At 39.4% G+C, this 22,789-nt stretch overlaps 1 protein-coding gene across 1 annotated transcript in view; it reads left to right on the forward strand.

Annotated features, from left to right (window-relative positions):
• The window catches only part of ATP8A2 (ATPase phospholipid transporting 8A2), a 302,400-nt gene that overhangs the window by 186,935 nt on the left and 92,676 nt on the right, over positions 1-22,789 (forward strand). The window contains exons 28-33 of the mRNA XM_086739502.1: positions 595-669; positions 3,339-3,461; positions 4,489-4,567; positions 8,235-8,296; positions 8,639-8,695; positions 12,894-13,001. Coding sequence (XP_086595628.1) covers positions 595-669; positions 3,339-3,461; positions 4,489-4,567; positions 8,235-8,296; positions 8,639-8,695; positions 12,894-13,001 — 504 coding nt within the window. The remainder of the gene's footprint in view (positions 1-594; positions 670-3,338; positions 3,462-4,488; positions 4,568-8,234; positions 8,297-8,638; positions 8,696-12,893; positions 13,002-22,789) is intronic.

Here is a 22,789-nt window from a genome sequence, read left to right on the forward strand (position 1 = left end):
GCTTGCCCAGTTGAGTATTTAAACTTGTAAAAGACTGGAGACTCCACAGCCTCTTTGAGCAACCTCTACCAATCTTTAATTATTTAATTGATAGTTTCTTACATAGTAGACAATAAAATTGTAATATAATTATGATTATGTAACTGATGGTATTGCTGTCTTTCTGGGCCTGTAAAAATAGGACACGGCAGTCAAGGAGAACATCCATCAGAACACATTTACCTTGAAAATTCTGGTCTTTGCTGACCACGATGGAAACTGAGTTGGCTTTTAGCTTCAAGCATGTTAGTTTGCCAGCAGTAAGAATTTCAAAATAGTTTGAGACCGTTAATTTTTTTTTTAGAGTAATGGTGCAAATACAGTAAATTCTCCAACACCTGAGTATTTTATTTTAAATAAGCGGTACTCTAGCTGTGTTTAAAATGTGAGACTTCAGAAGAGAATACCTGCCTGCCACTGCTGGTAATCGTTTTTAGAGCATGACGAGCAACTGTCTCCAGCTGGTGGTCTGTGTTCCACATCCTTCTCTGCTGTAAATGGAAACATGTACTGCGGTAGTAATGTAAAGCTTCTTGTAATTTGTCTGTGTTTCAGCTTTGGTTTGCTTTCGTTAATGGATTTTCTGGGCAGATCCTATTTGAGCGATGGTGCATTGGTCTGTATAATGTGGTAAGTGCTACATATTTTGACTTGATAGTGCTCAGGACTTGTATGTTGTTATGTTGTGTCCCATTTCTCACAGGTAACTCTCTTCAATGTATGTCAGGAAAGGTGAGTTCATTTGTGAAAGCCATTTTGAATCCACCCTGAGGGAGATAAAAAGTACATTTTGGATTATATAATAATATTAAAAAAAAAATTGGGAAAACACTTTGAAAATATACGTTTGACCTAATAAAACTTCCTTAAAAGTGCAACTTTCAGATGGAATGTAATTTCTTCTTCGAAAGCATCTTCAGTCTTTTGTACTGAATATTTTGCTGACTGTTCATATGCAAAACAGAGTCTTAATCTTTGAGGTTTTTTGGGTGGGGTTTTTTTTTTTTTTCCTCAGACCCTGTCACAGTTAGATACTCAGAAGTGTCATGCAGATGCTTTGGGTTGATTTGTGCTACGTTAGGTACAGAATGGGAAGTAGCATCACTGTGTCACCAGCTTTTTTTCCATTTGAACCAAGAGCAGGATGTGTTAGTTCAGTTTCTGATCTTCATCATACTCTGTGAAGTGCCACAATGCCACATGGCTTTATCGCTTGAATCAATAATATTATTTAATCAGTAAGAGTCTGGAGGATTGCTGGGACCAAGTTCCATAGCATACTGTGGTCATGTGCTGGTGTTTTCAACCATGTTACTTTTGTAATGTTACTGATGAGAGGCCTGGTGTCTGGATTTATAAACCATCAGGACACTTTATCAGTGTTGGAAAATCCTCTGCATTTCTTTTTGGAGGGAGGAAACTTGTTTTTTTCTTTAAGCAGACTCATTCCATATATATGGTAACACAGAAAAAGCCAGCAAATTATCACTGAGTAGTATTAATGGAAACACTTAACTTCCATCACATTAATCTTTGAAATGATGACACAAACCCTCATATTCCATAAGATTTCGTATTCTTCGTGGAAGATATTTATTCAGGGATTTTCCACTCCCTTGATTCTCTTCACCCTAATTTCCCGAGTCTTACTCAGTCTGTGTCATTCGTGTTTAGATATTTGCATCTATTATCTTTAAGCTACATTTGATGGATCTACCTACCCTGTATGAAGCTCATGGATGAAACTCCTCTTCCAGAATCAGTGAAGTACAAATTAACCCTTGTTTTGTAAGGTTGATATTTTCTAGAATTAGAACTGGTCGCATAGATTCATGAAGAATCAAGTGCTGGTGGGATATTAGGGACTTCCACAATTTGAAGTGGTTAGATTTTCAAGTGAGTTTAGCTCAGTCATTCTCCTCTGTGCAGATTAATTCATTATTTCATTAGGTGTCTCATTAAAATATTAAATGTAAGAAATCATAGTAGCATTGTAATTCCTGCTTTTGTGCTGGTTTGCCTCCAGAAACAAAAACACTAGAAGATCTACCTCAAGCAAGTGTAAATGTCCCAATAAACACAGAAAACCTGGGGAAATACCTTTAAAGCTGGACGAGGATGTGCCCTTTTTTGGAAAATATTGGATCAGTGGTCTTAGTTTCAGTTCCCCACCCCAAGCCTGCTGCCATTTTAACCATCTGGTTTACCGCTTTATGAGCAAAAGAAGCACATTCCCAGCTGGATCTACAGATATAATTATTAATTTGCTCTAGTCCTCTGTGTTGCTCTTTGTCTTTTCCCTGACTGCCAACTCACTGCTGGTGGGAACCACAGCCCAACTTTTGCAAGCATGCACACGCACTAGAAACAGTTCATAACTTCAAGCTACTTCTTAACTTCAAGAATACTTCTCAAACTGTTAAAAATATACGTATGTATAGGATTAGAAATGATTTTTCTGATATAAATTGTTAATGTAAAAGGAAGTGAATGAAATCTAATATTCAGACATGCATGCTCGTATTATTTTCACTCTGTGCTTGCGCTGCACACTGCAAGAAACGTGGATACCCAAGCTGGCTTTAAATATGAGCTGCCTCAGATCCTAGAAACACTTCGAGCAGCAATGTGGGACTCAGCAGAGGCTAATTTACTGTGCTTCTGGCAAAATGTCCTGCTGCCTCTCCTGGAAAGTTTCTGACATTTGGTCATCTAAGTATCTGCCCATAGCACCAATGCATACTGCAGTTAATTTGTTCCTATCAGTTCCTGCCTGCCTGGAGAATCCCCAAAGTGCCATAATACAGAATGGTCTTTGTTTTTCAGTAGATTTGTTTTAAAATGTGATTTCCACATTGCTTTGTCTGTAAACTTAGCTTTGGTTAAGCATATTATATATTTAATTATGGCTACAACTGCAGCTGTATTTGAACCCATTCCCACAAGGCTTTTTTGAAAAAGTACGTTTTGTCTTTCCTTTGCAGTCTGTGTTTTACCCTGGTTAGATTAGCTGGTACATCAGAAACTAATGATGCTTAACTACATGGGTTTAAGGTAATTGGTTAATAGTACGAATTCTCTTTCATGCTTCCTTTGTTCATAAGTCAATATTTGAGAGTTATGGATTGCTGAAGTACATGTTTGGATTTGTTTGGACATTTGAAAATTATGTCAAATAATGCGCTAGTTGATAACAAGTCGTCACTGAAGTCTGTGGGAATTCTGCTGATACTGAAATATTATCTAAGATCCACTTAGAACTAATAGCTGCTTTTAATTAGTATTTGCTTTCCTTGCAGATTTTCACAGCACTACCACCCTTTACTCTGGGAATTTTTGAACGATCGTGTACTCAAGATAGCATGCTTAGATTTCCACAGCTATACAAAATTACTCAAAATGCAGATGGGTTCAACACAAGGGTAAGAGTCTGTTTCTTTAAGAATAACCAGGTCTTTCTCATTAGAAAATAACTTATTCCTCACTGCTACTTCTGCTTTATAATAGCCACTGAGATTAAGGTGGTTCTGCTTCCCAGATCTTTTCAAGGGGTTATGTTTTTTCTCTGGGGAAAAAAAGAAGTGTGTGTTTTTAACTAAGGATTTTCTGGTATGGCTTCAGCTGCAGCTGATCCTGAAATATCCATAAACTTCTATTCAAAGTAAGATTTGGATCAGAGTATGATTTTTCAGGTCAAACTACTGATAGATAAATGGTGAGTTTACCACTTGCACAGGAACTGGACAACATTGCCTGAATTTTATTTAATATACAAATTATAATAATGCTCTCAGCTAGGGGGCTTTTTCACAATTAGTATAGCTATTCCTGTAGTTCTTTTGGAAAATGAAGTTTAAATTGGTTTATTTGGACTTGGAGTTTTGAAGAACAGTTTTTACTTTTCATTTTGCTATTCAAATGTTGAAAAATGCCAGCATTTGGAATTTTCTTTATTCCATAACTGGCACATCTGAATCAAGGAAGCTGTGTGATTGCTTTGTTTAGAGAGGAAATTGTAGAGTACATAAAGCTCTAGTTTGTGCAAAACAGCATTATACATAAGTTGAAAAATTGTGAGGCACAAAGTATTTGCCCATTAAAAGAAAATAGAACATTTTGTAGTACTTAATCAGTATTTTAAAAATGTTCTCCGAGATAAATAAAGAAGGTTGACTCCATCTATTTACTGTGTTTTGATAAAGATCTTAAATTGCAAGCATGCTTGCCTGTTATATTTTAAGTTGTTAGTATAAAACCATCCAACTGGACCAGTGTTTTCTTCTGAAAGAGCAGAAATTGTAGGAGGAAATCGATCCTGCAGAAGTTTAGGTATTTCACTTCAGGACAAACATTATCTGACTCTAAACTACACAATGAAGTGTTTGTTAGGAATTAGAGAGAGGTCAAGAGTTTTGGATTTTACTGATGACTTGGTTTATTTTCCCTCAGGTTTTCTGGGGTCACTGCATCAATGCCCTGATCCATTCCATCATTCTCTTCTGGTTTCCACTGAAAGTGCTGGAGCATGGTAAGGGCTTCATTATTTCTTACGTCAGTAGCTGATGTTCAGTCATACAGAGCCCAGTGTGTTTTCAGAATAGGAGGTCGTGACAATTCCAAGAAAATAATGCTGACAGACAATTCAATAGGTTGTAGCTGCTGAACTTGGCTAGTAATCTAGTGACTTTCAGAACTTATTCTGATTTAACATAATTATTGTTCATATAGTGACTTTAATACATGAAAAATTAAACTACTAGTTTGCCAAAAAGTCTTACTTGAATACTGAATAGTGTTTTATACAATGCTACATATCTATTCTTTTTTTGGTACTGGATTAAGATCTCAACTTTTTACTATGTAATGTTCTTACAGCAGCTGTATTACAACTATCTTGTTTGTATCTTCTTGAATCTTTCGCATTCCATAGCACAGTACTGTAAAATGTAGGTTAAAATAGAGAGATTTCACTACTGTTTGTGGGGAAAAAAAAAATGAGTTGGCTGGGATGGAAGTAGACCGGATCAAGAGTCAGAGATACTCGGGAAATTAGACTTTGTTGTACGAATTATGCTTACTAAGCCTTGCTTTCCATGAAAGGTAATGCAACTGCATAGTATTTCAGGGAAGAGTGGGTTCCTACTTAGCTTTAAAATATAGTTGTGTGGGCAGGAAAACCATGGGAAATCTGTTCTTTTACTGTCATAGGAAAGAGATGAGATCAGATGGGGAATTTTGCGGCGGTGGAGGGGGAATAGTGTTTATCTAAACTCATGAATTTTTCAAAACTGAAATTCTTTCCTGGAAAACACTCATTTCAAGAAAAGCTTCTCACCTCCAGGATGGATTGATTGGGGAGGAAGTGAAAGAAAATGGGAAGGGAGGGAGGATGAATGCTCATAGCAGAGGCATGATGGTGAAGATATTTGTGGGAGGCAAGTTCATGTTTCTCTAACTGCTGAGTAAAATGTCAGTATTATACCCTTAGTGGCAGCTTCACACGCTGTCTGATGTGGGAGCTTGGTTCAGTTTTGAGGGAGAGGAGTTTTTGTGGTTAATTGTTTGGGTTTTTTTTTTTTTGTTAGATTTGGATGTTTTTGTTGTTCTGTTTCACTGTTGGTTTTTTTTGAGAAATGTTAATCATAGAATCACAGAATGGTTTGGGTTGGAAGGGATCTTAAAGATAACCTAGTTCCACCCGCTCTGCCCTTGGCAGAGACACCTTCCCACTAGACGAGGTTGCTCAAAGCCCCATCCAGCCTGGCCTTCAGCGCTTCCAGGGATGGGGTATCCATAGCTTTCCTGGGAAACCTGTTCCAATGCCTCACCACCCTCACAGTGAAGAATTTATTCCTTATATCTAATGTAAATCAGTTTAAAGTCATTACCCCTTGTCCTATCACTACATACCCTTGTCAAAAGTCCCCCTCTAGCTTTCTTGCAGCCCCCCTTTAGGTAGTGAAAGGCTGCTATAAGGTCTCCGCGGAGCCTTCTCTTTGCCAGGCTGAACAACCCAAATTCTCTAATAGGTCTTCTTTAAATCCAACTTTGGGAATTTTTTACTGATGTCTGCAGATGTCTATCCCTACAGTTAAAGGAAAAAATACAATTTTTGTTCTTGCCTTCCGTAAGTGTTTTTCTAATTCCTAAATATATAATGTACTTCTAATTTCAACAACTGAAATAAGACTGGAATACTCACCCACTCAAACGGTAACTTTCTGAGTTACTTTGAATAGGTTGCTTAGTTTGCTTTTCAAAGAGGGATGAATATTGAACTTCCGTGATATTTTTTGTTTTCAAGTGAAAAAGGGATTACAGTGCCAGAGACAAAAACATCCCATTCATACTGGGGTGTGTTTTAACCTCTCAAGTTCTTTAGAATGTGAAGTGCATCTAGTCCATGAATGGGCACTTGTGTAGCTTTAGACATGAATGTTCACCAAGTGTCCTGCTGTTCTCATTAACAGAAATATCATTCCTTTCAGGACCACTTAGCCTCCCAAAGTGGAAGGTCATGGAAATCACTGGAAGAAAAAAAAGGCATTAACTTAATGCTTTGAAATGTAACTTTTAAAAAATTGAGACTTACACTAAAAGTTATTCAGCTACTTAATTGTGCCCTGTGATCTTACACTAGCACAATATATTGGCAGAATCATTAGGTTAGCTTATTCTACATCTATCAAAACTGATATCTCTTTAGGCATGCCTTTTTCTTAGTAAACAGAGACTTCTGGCAACAGCAGAGTTCATTGGACACTGAAGGCTCAATTCAGAGGTGGTTTTTACCTTTTTCATTGACACTAGAGGAAAGATCGAAGTGGCTGTTAAAACTTGATGTGTATGTGTGAATGATATTGTCAGTGCCTGAAGGCAGAGAGCACCAGGGGAGGAGTTGGGCTGATAGAGATGCCAGTGGCTAGAAACCAAACCAATTCCTAACCAAGCTGTCTCGGGTTTTAGCTCCTGTTGCCATATTAGTGACTATCTGCTGCTGTTTCTTAGTAGTTGAGGTTCAAAAGAGAAAGGAAAGCAGGGACACAGAACCAGCAAGTTCTGGAAAATATTCACAACCTATCAGTTCTTTGGAGACAACCACATGCAGGCATTGTAGAAGAAAACTGTAACAAGTAGCTTGAGTTAACTACACTGACTAAATATACAGTCTTTTTACCTGTAAGCTGGGCAGAGTCTTCACCACAGAGGTCAGGAACTTAAACATTTACTGATCCTGGAGACCTCTGTTATAGGAATGTTGTTAACTAAGCAGATGACCCTGGTTTAAGAATGTCAGATCGAGTTTTGCAAATCTAGCAAAGTGGTACTCTTGCAATAGAAGTACAGTGCTAGGCAGTATGTGTTTAGGAACAGGTCCAAGGTTTTATCTTAAGCCTTTTTCATCCCTGCTGTTTGTGTATTTCTCTAGCAGTTGTCTTAAAACCTGTGAAAATAGCAATACTTATCATGCTTGGGTAATGCTTGAAAGCTCCTGTGAGTACGAGTTCATTTGGCATTAGCGTGGCTGTCGAGCGTGCTTTCATGGTGTTCCGGTTTTATTCAACAAGGGCTAAGAAAGACTAAACAGACATTTGAAGTATTGCCAAGGTTGGCGCTTTCAAATGATAGATTAACATGTGCTTATTCTTGTGCACACTTAACTAGAGGAAGGGCGCGTGGAGGCCGCTGCTCAGTTAATGAATTAATGTACAGTAAGATATTTAAATGTGACGTGTCCTTTATAGATGAGTCTTTTGTGGATTTTCTTAGTTCAGCTCTATTTCGCCACAAATCAGCTAGTGTTTTACAGGCTTTTTCTTCACAGGCACAGCAAACAAGGGGATTTGTTAAGAGGTGTCAGTAAGTAGTACAAAACAGCGGCAGAAAGAGTGACACTCACATACCTCAGCTTTTATAGAAAAACGACACATTAGGGTCTAGCAAACACTTCCCCTTTTGCTAAGATGGCTTCTGGCAGCCAGGACTATGGATATATGCTCTACCCAAGCATCGTGTCTGAGGCCTGGCTTAGCACAACTTCCACATTACCATTATCTCACAGCTTCTAAAAGCGCTTTTAGATGGTTCTAGAAGGCAAAGTTGGGACCAGTTGTTTTGTCCTGAAAATCTCCTTGTTATTCATCCCATTCTGTTGATACACTAATCTCAAATGTGATAATTTTTCTTTCTTTCAGATGCGGTATTCACAAATGGCCAAGGAATTGACTATTTATTTGTTGGAAACATAGTTTACACTGTAAGTTAGTGTATCCAAATAATTTCTGAATGGTAGAATTTCTTTACAATTTTCTTTATACCATCAGAAAATGGTGTAAACAAGAAGAAAGTGTACAAGTAAAATAAAATCAAACTTAGGTTGTGTGCATGATTTTTCCCCTTCAGTTTTAATTTCTGGGGTTTTTTAAAACATGCAGCAACAATATCTTTTGCTCTGTCCTTTCGTCATCCCACACTGCAGAGGACCTGAGTTAGTATCTAAATAGTAGTAATTTTTGAGGTGTAAAGGGGAGATTGAGCCGTGAACACTTTTGAATTTGAGAGCGTTAGTACTGAAGTTGTCTTTAATTTTTCCTTGCAGTATGTCGTAGTCACTGTTTGTCTGAAAGCTGGCTTAGAAACAACTGCATGGACTAGAGTAAGTACTCTTCAGTATCTTTTGTTTTATTATTACACCTTTCTGCCTAATCAGCGTTAATACAGAAAAGAAGTACTAAAAATCTTTTGAGGCTTCAGTGTTTTAGCTGGATCTTTCATGCAAGCGTAAACTGCTAAGCCCTAAGTAAAGGTTGTGAGAGGAGAATGAACTCATAGGTCACACGATGTGTGGTGAAAAAGGGCAGCCTGTCAGAATTGGGAAGAGAACACTGAAAGTATATTGCCCGTATCTCTAAATATTTAAAAAAAGAGAATTTTGCATGAAATCAGCCTTCTATTTTAATTGCTTAAGGAAACAGATCAAGAATGTAGTCTTTGTACTGTGTAGCTCCTTTAAAAGTTAATGGAATAGGGAATGAAAATGGCCCGCAGTTAAACAGCTGGGCTTTTAAAACATCTGTGAAGCTAGTAAAAAGCATTAGTTACTTCACATTGGATGAGATTTTTTTTTGTTGTTGTTTGGTAGCTTACAGTAATAAAGTTGTTAGTCAAATGGTTCTGTTGATTCCTATGTTTGAGTCATTTACTTGCAATGAGTCACTGGTAGATGTCAGAATCTGGCAGGACAGGGACCTCCAAAGAACGTAGGAGGTAGTAGGGTTCCTGTATTGATGAACCTTCAACACTTGACAGTAACCTTTTGATTTTGATGGACTCCCTGTTTCTCCACACCTGTGATACGTTATGGGTATCTAGTTTTCATGGAATACTAAGACACTGCCCTCAAGACCAAGCTGTTTTGAGGATTCTCATATTCTTATTTTACCAGTTTCTTGGAGAGGCTTGGCTTAAGTCTTGTAACTTCATTGCTTCTGTTAGTTGTAAAATGTTTTCTTTTATTTGTCATAGAGGAATTGTGAAGATTAATGAGTTTATTCTAAATTATAAAGATGAAAAGCTGTCTGTATGTGTTATTTAATTATTAGGGAGATGCTAATATTCTCTGCTTCATTCTCTTGTTTGAAAATAAAATCTAGGGGTTTTTTTTGCTGTTGCTTATGCATAAGTTCTATGTTGTATTTCAACATTTAAAAATACAAAAATTCTTAAATTAATCCCTCATGCACTAGGAAAGGATATATACAAGTCTGCATTGGAGGCATTCCTGTTTAGATCCTGTTACGTTGTGAATTATTTGATACTTCATCCTCTCTCCCCTTCCTTGGGTAACTGATATCTTTTCAGTCCCTTGGGGATGATCATGATCCTCTTTTCTAAATTTTATTTTCAGAGATACCATACTGATTAGTAGATCTGGGTGTTCTTTAACAGTGACATTTTGTAGAGAAATTATTGTTATGCACAGAGAAGTCATGTTTAGAATCGCCTTTTTTCTATGTACACTTCTAATTCCTGTCCCATTGTTTGGACCAATGACTCGTCATCTTGGAATGTGATGTTGGTTACAATTATTGTTTCAACTGTGAGTGAATGAACACATAGATAATCTTTAGGTCACTTGAAGGGTATTAAATGTACAACATTGAGTTAAGCCTCTTCTCCATTATCAAGTGTATTGGTTACATGCAATTTGTTCTTGAGAGTGAGAGGGACACTGCCACTTGGGAGAACGTGATGAGTTCAACTGAAAGCTATAAATAATGCAGATCCAAAGTGGCTGGGAGCCTGCTGTATCCAGTAGGTAGTGTGGAAAGAAAGGCTTTGGTAGAAGTGGTAACATGATGCATAACAAAATCCACACGTTGAAACTGTGTGGAGCAGTTTCCTGTTACGTATTACTTATCTAGAACTCGACAGTAGGCTTTCCCCCAAAAACTTACTACTTTCTTCACTGTTTTACTTCACTATGTGAACTATTTCAGGTAAATAGGATGCACAGGAGAGCTATACAGTCTGTCTAGGGGTTTTTTTGAGCACCTTGACTTCTTTCCTCTGACTGTCATTCACTTAATACATCTGATGGACTTGCTTCGGCTTTACCCATGAATTCTACAGTGCTAAATGACAGAGATTAGTGGAGAATCACCAGTGCAAAGGCTGGTGGGGTGAGTGTATAAGGAACATTTTCAAGCAGTGTAAGGAGGGCACTTCCTGAAAGTGGAAGCTCTTTTAAAGGTAGAGAAGCAATTCAAGGCAAATATAAGGTAGAGGTGAAGAGGTGATTGGGACAATCATGAGAAGAAGATAAAGACAACATAAAGTGAGCAGAGTCTTTCAACTGGAGAAAGTGTCTTTTTACTAGCATAAATGCTTCCTACAAAATAAGAGTATGTCTTAAGTTAGTTTCTCTGCTTGCTTGTATCTTTACTGTTTTTAGTCATAAAGTCTGTAGGAATTTGTAGTTTAGAAGCATCAGTCCAAGCTATCCTGAGCCTTTTATCCACTTGTTTGGAAGGAAGGCTGTGGCTGAAGAGATGTCATGTTCTTTTGAGGAAGCAGTGCAGGTGCTGTTCCACCATTGCATGGGGCTGGCTTTTCTTAAACACCGATTCTTGCAGCAGCCTCACAGTACTTGTTCTTTAGGGAGCTGAGCACTACAGTTTTTCACTGTGGCAGGGCTTTATTTTAGTCGAAATCTTGATGTGAATTATCCCTAGTTTTCAGAAGAGCAAGTAGACTTAAAGGATAAAATCCCTCCCTTCCTCGAAGTGTTAAAAAAAAAAAAAAAAAACAACCCACAACCTTTCAGTTTTAGTTTTATTCAATTAAAACTGATTTTAAAATGTGGTGGGGTTTTTTTTGTTTGGATTTTTGTGGGATATTTTTTTGCTTATTTGTTTTTTAATAAAGCAGTTGCTGGTCAAATCTCCAAAGTTGAAACAGTAACAAAATTTGAAAGCGCATTTTGCTGACCATTGTGTTTCTCTAAGAGGCCTATCCTGTGTCCTCATCATTGGCCCAGCAGCTTTTAGGGTTGAACAAAATTGCAGCTTTCTGAAAGTGCCTAGAAGAGTGTTCTTCCCATCTCCTCTGACAATTTGCTGTGTGAATGCTGCTACTGTAAGGCAGCCTCCAGTTGCTCCCAGCCATCTGCCAGTCCTGCACTGGTGCTGCAGCCTTCTTGCTTGTTTGTTTTTCACTGCCTGTGCTGGAGAAAGCTCTCCTTCATGAGGATGTTCAGTGCTTCCAGAGAAGGAGTCATCTCCTCCTCCTTCTGGAAGTTTGTGTCTATCTCTCAGTGGGCAGAACACGGTACTCAGACACTTCTTTGGTTCTCAGACATACTGTTCAAAAAGCCAACAAATACAATCATCAGATAGAAAGTATAAAGCTGAGAACTAAACAGATACACTGTGTCCACCACAGGAACCAGTATGTGAATTCATTCCCATGTTCCTGAACCCATATATAATTAGTAATTAAGATTTATGCAGGTACTTCTCTGAATTGGAGCCAAAGTCATCAGCCACAGGAGTTGCTGGCATCCAAAGAAGCTGGAGCCAATAATGAGCTCAGTTACTTTTTACAACTGAAATTACTGACTCCATCCACTGCAGTGTAAAAGTAAACCAGCGTAAATCATCCTAAACAGCAAAATAGTTTGGGTGTGTAGGAAAAATGACTTTCTTTAATGCAACAGAAACGAAGTCTGTGCTGGATGTGTTCTTGGTCGCTCTAGTACTACTTTTATTTACTTTTAGTGAGTCTTCAGTCTAAAGAAGCGGTAAGGATGTGAACTGCCTTGCATATCAGTAAATCACTTAAAACACCTTTAAAACCACAAAAAGTAAAGCTGATCTGTAGATGTTGATTATGGTAATGTATTACGCAGCACTGAATCTTCCTCTGTGAAAGATGGGAGTGGTGCGCATGGCTTGTGTGCCTACACCCTTCCATAAGGGATTTATCCACGTGAACTTTAGCCTGAGCCTTTGAGAATTTCTACCTTGATCTATGTGTTGAACCTGGCATGTGCACGATGGGAAGCAGGAGCTAGATGAGAGAAATCAGAGTTCCAAGGAAAATGTAATGAGTTTTTTTGAGCTCTGAGTAAGACAGATTGGCTGAGATGCCTATCTATCTGCTCTGTCGTGAGGCAAAGATTAAAGAGGAGAGCTGGTTTATGCTGTTTAAACAGCCTGTGCTACTGGCCTGCAACCAAGTGCACTAGACAGGCTTAAGTGAGACCGACAGAGACCTGAACAGAGAAATATCTATAGGCTGAGTGGACGGAGGAAGTGCCCTGTGTTGACTCTCCTTTCTCTGCTCCCTGACAGTTCAGTCACCTGGCAGTCTGGGGAAGCATGCTGCTCTGGCTGGTGTTCTTCGGTGTCTACTCGGCCATCTGGCCCACGTTTCCCATCGCACCGGACATGCTGGGGCAGGTCAGTACGAAGGCTTGGCTGCATGGTCAGCTACTCGGCGCAGCACCCCGCTGTGCCAGCACTGCTGCTTGCTTCTTCCTGAATGCTCACAGAGTACTTGGAGAGGAATTATGTTCTAGTAAGAGCGTTTGTACTTAATTTTAACCATTTTTTAAATCCCTGTATTCATTTAGCTTAATCTCCTCATTAGGAGAGCTCTCTTGCCTCCCCAAAAGTGACATCATACATGATTATATGCACTGTGGCTACTACATGACAATTCTCAGTTCACTTGGATAGCAGTCAGACTGGATCTTTCGTTAATGTTTTCCGTGTAAGACTTTGTGTTTGACAAAGTGGCAGGTATAAATTCAGTTTGTTTGTTCTTTTTTTTAATAATGGATTTTCTCTCTTCCGTGTACTTTGTCTTTGTTCCTTTTTTCCTGCATTCATTTAAAATAAACCAGAATTTACTTGAGAATAGGATGAGGTAGTCAGAAGCAGGAGGGAAGCTGGTAGGTTACTGGTCCCTTTATAATACCAGAGGAATTTTGGATTTGTTCCTTCAGTGTCAGCTGAGTTCCAGGTGGTGAAATTTTCCCTTCAGTGTCATTATTTCAATGTGTGCTGAGAAGACTGAGTCACAAGCCTGTCAAAATCACTCAAGAATCCTGTGTGTATTTAAAATAGGGGGTTACCATGAGTAATGAAGGACTTAATAAATACATGGTAAGAAATTAATTTGTAGAAGTAGAACTGCTGTCAAAATTACCACAAAAGGATATTTTATAGTAAGTTTAGAGTTTTCTTGAATGCAAAGATGCTGTTTATGTTACAGAAAGAAGAGAAGCAAAGTAATAATTTTAACAAAGAATCTAAGCATATTTAACTCATGTCACCCTTCTGTACTAGAAAGTAATAATTAAGAAGCCAAATGGTGGCAAGCCAATTAGAGACTTTTTTTTTCCCAAGGTTGCTTGCATGTTTGTACTTAACAAGAGCAGTCAGGTATGATTTTGTTACTGTTCTGGGCTAATACATATTTTATTATTTTGTGCTAAAACACTGGGGATAATGGAGGCTGTGGCAGATTTTCATGAAGCAGAGTGTGCCGCTGACAGGCTGGAATCAGCAAGTGAGTGACAGACAAAGCTGCAGTCCTCTGGTAGTATTTCATGGTGTTCTTAGTGTGTTTCACAGCACATACAACATCTGTAGCTCCAAGTCCCTTTTTCATATATCAAGCAGAAATTTGACTTGAGTATCATGCAGAGCCATGAGCTACTTGTCCTCCATGGCAGACCTGTAGTGCTGCCGTTGGCATGTCAGCCTTCTAAAACAAACAATGAGGTGGGCTGTTCCTTCATACAAGAAGGGTGAGACTATCACCTTTAGCTTGGTGTCACGTATTTTTTCCAAAGTAACTCCTATTTTTTTAATTGCAACTGCAACAACATTCACACTGTATTGGTCATCAGCATTTGCTCTGATATAAACCACAGGTCTTGGAACAAAAACTGCATGTTAATAAGGTTTTGGTTTTAATGGAATGCATTTTATTTTTAAGTTTTTGTATTTAGACTTTGGTATTATGCGCTGGGTTTCTGACATTATGACTTGAGAAGTTGTACTAATATTTTGCTGAGGTGAAAATAATTTCATGTACTTTTTTTTAATGGAGAACACGTTTACTTTGCGTGTATAGTCCAGTACCTGTGGAGCTGTGTCCCTGGGTCAGTAATCATCAATCAAAGGCGTTAAGGGTTGTTCATCATTCTAGAAAGACACTTTTTGAGTACAGGCAGTCAGAAATGATCTGTTGTATAGCTTTCGGGGGCGGGGAGGGGCCAGTGGGAGGAACCAATACTATTCTATCGCACTTGTGTTTTTTAGAAAAGGAGCAGCAGTGGAAGAGTGGATTTATTGTTTCCTTTATCTTGTAAAATCAAGGAAAGCTCCCAAGGTAAAGGGAACCTGCCTACTAGTTGCATTAACTTATATGAAGACTCATGAGTCATCAATTGCTGTCATAAAACCAGCTCATGATGAAATGAGCTGGGATCATGCTAGACTCCAGTTGGTAAAATGAATTGCCTTGCTGCTTCCCAGGCTGAAGCTATTCCTTTACTCCTGCTGTCATCTTTTCTGTGTTTACAAGTAATCAAGGTATCTTAAAAGCAAAATGAGACAGTAAAATGCTTGCTTCTGGTTTGGTTTTAAAACTTGCTAGTGTATTTATCTTCAAATAAATTGAATTCCAGGATATTTTAGATCCTCATACTGTACAAATGCAATAGCACTTGACGGGAGTGGTGTTTAACTCTGATACTCATCTAGCATCTCTGCCAGCAAAGACTTTATGCCATCAGCAGAAGGCATAGAAGGTGTAAAGCATTTTATTCCGTCCATTCATCAAATGTCAGAATGGAGCCTTGCAGACTTTTAAGTATGTGAAAAGATGCTTTGTTTCTTTTGGGATTTATTAAACTATTTTCACTATCTATTTTTCTCCTGCCCATTATATCCTCAGCATTTTCACAGGGAAAATACCTTTTTTTTTTTTTTTTTTTTTCCTTCCTTGAGGGCTAAGGGAAGCAACTTAGTTATTCTCTGCTGCCAAAGAGTCAACTTATTTCTCCTGTTTCCACTACAGTATTCATAGTAGAATACATGTAACATAATAAGACGAAGTTGTGATTAAAATCTTGGTAGTCCATAATAGAAGTTTTCCAATAGTGTGGCATCTGGTACTTTGGAAGTCAATTCTTGGACTCTTCTGGGAGAACCTTTTCAGACACACAAATAATATTTTCCTTTAACAGTATTGGAAGCAATGATTTAAGACCAAGGAAGCCCCTGGTAGCTCTCTTAGTTTTCCTGACTATTTTTTTGAGTAATTCTTTTTGTATTTGCAGAGAACGATGCCACTGAGAAAAATCAGTGCCTATTTTTTTTTTTTATTGCCTTTGGAGCTGAGATATTTGTATGGGAGCTGACTGTCTTGGAATGAGCACTTCCAGATTGAAACATTTTGTACAATATGTATATCCTTTCTCATCTTCCAGTAATTATGACCTATCACCGCAGATTGATGGAAACATGTAGATGCTTATGTTTTTAAAAAGCACTACTCATGTAGGTGTACTCATTAATTAAGAGATGGTACAAAAATCAGCTGCTCTAAGGATGTAAGTACCTTTTTAATTATCCTTTCCTGAACTTTTGGGGCTTGTGTCTCATAACCCAGTGGTATTCTGCTGACCAGCACATTAGCTGTAGTCGTGCCCTCGTGCTATCTTGGGTTTTCTGTTTGCCTGGGGAATGGGGATTTGATGCCCCAAAGGGAACAGTGAGCAATAACATTTGTGCTTGTTTCTTGCATTTGTCACACAGGTGGCAGGAGTGAAATGCTGCTCGTGTTCTTTTCCTGTGTGGATTTCTTCATAGGAATTGTAGCATACTTTATGGGAATCTGGCTTTTGGGGGCAGGAGGTGATCTAGAGGGTCTGTCTGGATTCTGGTTGCATGGCCAGTTTAGTAGCCAACCTTCATTCTGAAGCTCTCAGGTTTTGCTCATTCAGTTATTAACAAAGTGTATGAGAAACTTGCATGGTTTGGAAGACTTGGAAACAAAACAAAAGAAAAAAAAAAATCTATGAAACATGATAGTAATTGTTATTGCAACATAATAAACAGGTTTCATATTATTCTTTCAAATCCACACTGAAATACTGACAGCGTAATGTACATTTTCATATTTTCCAGAATATTTTTGCCTTTCTACATTTGAATGTTGTTCCAGAGGTCTCAATTGTTGTTCTTTCTGGCTTCTTATATTTCTGCAGTGTGGTGCTAGTTAGAAAATTGGCTGTTCTGATTGTGGTTTGTTTGTCTGCAGTTGGTTGCACATAACATTGTGGTGTCAATGTTTTGGTTGGTGGCAATGCTTCATCCAGCTGTCAGGCAGAAATCAAACTTTGCCTGCAGATTGAGGTCCTTAATGCCTGCTGATTGTGTTTGGTTTTGTTATTATACACAGCGATCTCTGTAGCACTTGATGTGGTTTTGGAACTTTTTCTGCAGTTTTGGACTGGGCTCTGGGCAGACAAATTAGGCTAATGAAGCATGCATGTATTTTTAAGCATCTGTTGAAGGAGTGGATTAGTTGTTTTTATGATCCACACATGGCGTTCAGAAATGAATCTCTCACTTTTAGATCCCTGGTGTTTTGTTGTTTTATATCATACACCAGAAAGATGAAAAAAAAAATTAGGTAAATGAAAATAAATATTTTAATAACTTCTGAATGTTAAACTAGTAGATTAAGCGTGCTTATTTTCTGGAGGCTAACCCGCAAAACATGCTACTCTACCTGCTTGGCAACTCTGCAACGAATTTGTCCTAAATATTTTTTAAAGATATCCTAAACTTATTTCCTTTTTGTAAGTATTTCATGAAGGCTTTAAAGCAGGACTGGATATGCAGCTGTGCCTAGCGTTGTGCTGGCATTTCCTGTATAGAGCCATGTGAAAGTAGGGTTTAACCGTGAGCCTAAAACTCGTTCTGGTTTGGGAACTGGGCGTAGAGAGCCAGGCGGTCAGCTGGCCTTAGAACTTCTCTGAAGTCATCACATATCCATCTTCACTTCAATCTTTATTCCTGCCCCGCAGAACAACTGCAGCTAGCAGGCTACTGTGTGTTAAATGCGGGGCTACAGGAAAGTCTGGAGATGAATGGCTACCTGCGGGTTGTACAGGTGGTGCACAGGGTGTCAGCTGTGTTTTCCCTCAGTGTTGCAGTGTAACGTGGATGCGAGCCACGCTGTCTGGCCAGCGTCTGTTTGGAGATCAGGTAGCCTTAACAAGTTTAAATGCTGCTCAGTAGCTTAAATAGAAATGCAGTGTGCACATAGAACATTTACACTTCTGTGTAATTGGCAGATTATCCAGATTTATTGGTTTTGGAGTAGGGTATTGCAGTGTCCAGGAACAAGCTCCTTCACTCAGGGTAGAATTATCGTTCCACGGTAATGGACTGTGCTTCAAAAATTGCATCTTTTTTCAATTTGGAGTCCAGGGTTGCTCAATGTCCTTCAAAATTTCCCCAAATCACTTTCCCATATATTTAAAAGCAGCGAAACCTTGTTGCATGCTTGTGGAAAGATGTTTGGAAGATATCCTATTCAGTGTGTTCTTAATTAGAAACAGCTGGCTTTTACATACAGAAAAGCAGCTACTGTATTGTATCAGAGGCAATGTGTACTAGCACTCGTGTCTACAAAAAAAGAGTCTGTTTGAGCCCCGTTGATGAGCAAGGATAAACTAAGAACGTATGACTTGCCATACTGGATCAGAGCATTTCTGATGTCAGCTGCATTGTGCATTAGAAACTTGAGGAGGAAAACCAAAGAGCTCTGTCGTGTGGGTTTACCATGTGCCATGAGGGTTTGTGTGCATCTCAGTGAAAGAAAAGTTGGTGGTTTTTTTTCTATTAGCATGATTGGAGAGTAGCCAAACAGTTTTTGTGCTTCTTGTGAAGCGCTCAGCCTCTGTGGCATCTTTTGCAGATCCACTTTGTAGGCTGTGTGCTTCAGGGGGATGGGTAGAGCGGGCTGGAGGGGCAGTGAGAGAGGCCTCTGCACGCATTCACTGTTCGGCACTCCTGTTTGGTTGTCGTACATGTGAACCAGCTGCATTTTCAGGCAGCATGAAGGCATCGAGCAATATCCTGTTCCTACATGGAGTTCATTGCCTAAATGGTCTGGCATGATGAGGATGGACAGGAGAGAGAGGGCACGGACGTAGAGAGATCAATATGCTGCTGCTCCTGTAATCTCTAGGACACAAAAAGTGGAAAGTAGCGGGGTAATTGTGTATGTAAGATGGTTTTTAAAAGACTGTTTGCACTCATAGCAATGAAGCTGTGACTCCTTTAGAAAACAAGAGGAGCAGCAGATGGGATCTATTCCAGAGGGCAGGAGGTGACTGTCTGTGAGTTGGAATTAGTGGTTTTATAGCTTGCTTTGGTCACACTTAAGTCACTTTGTTTTCTGATGGATGTAGGAGAGGCCAGATAGCAGATACTTGGGGTTTGGTTGGGATGTTGTTTTTCCCTTCATTCCTTGGGGACAGGAGGGTCATGTTATGTTTTTATTTGAATTTACGTATTAAAAAGGGGTTTTGTTTGTGGAGGACTTCTTTGTTTGTTTAGCTGAATTTGCACTCCATGCCACTGTTTCTTTCCTGCACTGGTTGGATTGCATTTTTTGTAAGAGACAAGCATTACTATTTCATATGGGGAAATATTTCCAGATCAATTTGAAACATACCTTTATTCCCTTTCCTCCCTACCGTATACGTTTCATGAGATCATTTTTTCCCAATTGTATTATGTCAAAATCTGATCCAAAAAGCCCTGAGGAGTGGAAATGATCTCTCTTACATTGTTCGAAGGCAAACCTGGGTACACAGGCTTCAGGAGTAGCGAGGCTGGAAGGAAGGCTGACCTCCCAAGTACCCTGCCCGCTGCAGTGGGTTGGCCGGTGCCATCTGTCCCCTACAACTTTCCTGTCAACTTGGCAGCTGGTGGCAATGATGGCATCTTGTGCTGCTTCTCTCATCGGTGGACATAGCCAACAAAAAGCAATTTTGATCTGAATGCTGTCAGTTTTGGGAGTGCCTTTGGGTGTCTGTGTGGGAAGTTAAACTGCACCTATTTGGCTTGTAGAGTGTGATTTCTCTTTTGGGTACGTGTATCACTTTAGCTGGTACCTCTATACCAGTAACCTTGTCAGAAGGCATAGGAAGGAGTTTGTGGAAAGAGTAAGTGTTGCAACAGTGCTGCTAAGCAGATACACTTTCAGAGAGCTATATTTTGTTTTATGTTGTGATTAAATAGGATCCATAAGAAACAAGGATGTTGTTGAACAGGTGTTGACCATAACGTACTGCCCAAAGTGTGAAGGAGCCACTCGTGATTAGATGTGCCACCATTGGTCTGTGTAGCATAAAACCCAACAACGGCATCTCTCAGTAGCTCGATGTTGGGAAGTGAGTTTCTTCCACCACTAAGAGCTGCAGTCTTTTGCCAAGCATCTTGCAGGACTCCGTCTTACAGCTCTGAACACATCTCCCTTTTCTGGTGTGTGATTGAAGGCAATTTGGTGCCTACTGTAGAGTCAACAGGCCAATGCAGAGAAAGTTTGGACAGTAGTGTTGTCATACACAAAAAAGGTGAGTAAGTATAAACGTCTTTTGTCTATAGTGTGGAGTGCTTTTTGGAGGATACTGGGGCAGGAGAAGGAAGGATTCAGTACGGTGGCTGACATATAAAATAGATGTTACAATTGACCCAAAATGTTGGGTTTTTTTTTTGTTTTCAACAAATCAGCCCAAGTTCATGGTGTCAAACAGCATTTGTCATTTCTCTGAAAATACTTCCCACCACTTTTTACTGTATTCAGCAACTGGGAGATGACAATTCATTTTGGGGAAATGAACCAGAACAGTATTATATGCAAACTTATTTCCTCATGGACTATATTTCCTATTTCCTATATGGGCTCATTTAGATTGAAATTGTGTTTGGAGCATTTCTCTTCTCTCAGAAGGGTTCTGGGAAGGAAGAGGATGAACACCTACCAGCCATCAGTTCTACCTGTTAACAGTGTGAGAGCTGCACCCAGTACTGAGCAGAAGACATGCTAAGGGAATGGTCGTGGTATTTGGAAAGAGGGCAAGAAACACTGGCTTTCAAAGTTTCCACTCCATGCTCAATTCATTGTTTGCCATTGCACAGTTGTGCAAACTGTATGAGTGACTAGAAGAGAGGATAATGTTGTTAGCAGAATGTAACTTTAGACTCTAAAAAAAAAAAAAGACTATCACCTTTGCATGGACTTTTGTGCAATATTTTGGAGTAAGCATCTGTTTTAGTAAACATCTAAAGGGTTTTATTTTGTTATTTCATTTATTCAGAGGAGGCCTTTCCAAATTCAAGTGAAGTTTCTCCCCTCTGATGGTGTAGAAGTCAGAGGAACAACAAAAAATAAGGCTCTGTCAAATAGTCTTCCTAAGGTGCTTAGAAAAAGTGCTGTTGTCATTTGAGGTCAGGCAAAATCTTATTGAGCTAATGAGTCTCGCCGCTGGTGTTCATTCAGAATATACATGAAGAGCAGTTGAGCTTGTGAACCACTAGCATCTCCACACAGACCAAAAGATGTTTGAAAGGCATCTACAAAATCCAAAATGTTTTCCAGGAATCCAGTAAACATTCAGTGACAAATTTATTTGATTTCAGCTGTGTGTAAGGGAGAAGTTATTTCTGAGGTGCATGGAATTACAGCTAAAAGTTAGAAACAGTTGGAGAGCGGACTGAGGAGGCGGGGCTTTTCAGTGAAATGACTGTCTGGGTTTAGAGCTGGGACTGTGAAGAGTAGGTGTGTTCTGGTCTTCTGATGTTAGTAGTCAGAAAAATGTGTTTCATCGTGGTTTCTTCTGTGTAAGCAAGTAGAATTGTTTTAAGGCCATATATAGCCTGGATCAGCTCTTAATGAAAGTGGCCTGCAAGTACTCAAGTTTAGCTTAGTGCTGACTGTCACAGGCAAGACAAAGTAAATGACAGCCTGTAGTGGATCTGGATGCTGGGGTTTATTTTGGAACCAGGGAGACTAGTGCTATTACTCTACTTATTTTCACTTGCTTACTCCTACCATGGCATTATGTTCCCTAGGTCTTGACTTCCCCTCCCTACAGGGAGGTCACTGCTGGCCTGGGAAAGCTGGGCAGAGAGTTGGGTTGATTCCTGCTGTGCCACTGCTGGCACCGTTGACCGCCCACAAGTGTTAGTGGCTGAGATCCCTGACCATTCCTCAGCATTCATTTCTATGCATGTCCCTGTTCTCTGGGATCTTCTGCTACTTCCAGGATCTTTCCTGCAGCAAGCATCTTCACCTTCTTCTTTCCAGACCCTCTCCTCCATTTAGTCCAAGACAATCACTTCTTTGCATGGACCCTTGTTTTTGGCATGGATCCCCAAACCCCTGGTTTTCCTCATCTAAATAGTCTGTACGCAGAAGTACAACCTGTGATCGGCCTTGTAATTGAGAGTAATGTCTCATATCTCTTCATTAGTCAGAGGATTCAGGACAAGCCAATTCTGTTTAGTTCAAATATTACCAGAATTTACAGCCAGCCTGTAGCAGTTGCAGCTAGAGCAGGCTTCTGCTTGAGTTCAGAATTTCAATTTTGGACCTTCAAAGATTCGTGCACACCATCCCCCGGTTGTTTGCTGCCTTCACACTTTAAGCTACTTTCCACAATGGGATGTCAAGCAGTTTTGTATATATTGGCTTCTGACGTTGTATATGCACAGGAGAATTCACATGCCTTAAAATCAATCTTGCGTTCTCCAGCAGGAGTATATTTTTTCTGGAGAGGCTCATGCTGGGGTGATCCTTTGAGCTCCTTCCGTCCTGGAGTGCTTGCCTGTTCTGTGATCGTGGTGAGAAGCTGTGTTTCTTATAGGCAGTCCTACTGACTTTACTGGAATTACTTGAATAGCTTCTGTTTGTAGGGGTTGCAAATGCAGGTTCATAGAATTTGTTGTCATTTCAACCACAAGTCCTGGAAAACATTGACTTCTTGTTGAAATATTCTGAAGGAACTTGTCAGTCTTGTTTAGGGGAAGGAAAATCCTCTCCATGAATCAGCCTAATTGGATAGATACGGTATTGTGGGAACTTCACAAGAAAAAATTCACTCTTCCCAGAAAGCCAAGCTTCTGTGTGCGAAGCAATCATTTTTTCCTGT

The sequence above is a fragment of the Chlamydotis macqueenii genome, chromosome 1 (assembly GCF_036417535.1).
Source record: "Chlamydotis macqueenii isolate bChlMac1 chromosome 1, bChlMac1.mat, whole genome shotgun sequence".
Taxonomy (NCBI): domain Eukaryota; kingdom Metazoa; phylum Chordata; class Aves; order Otidiformes; family Otididae; genus Chlamydotis; species Chlamydotis macqueenii.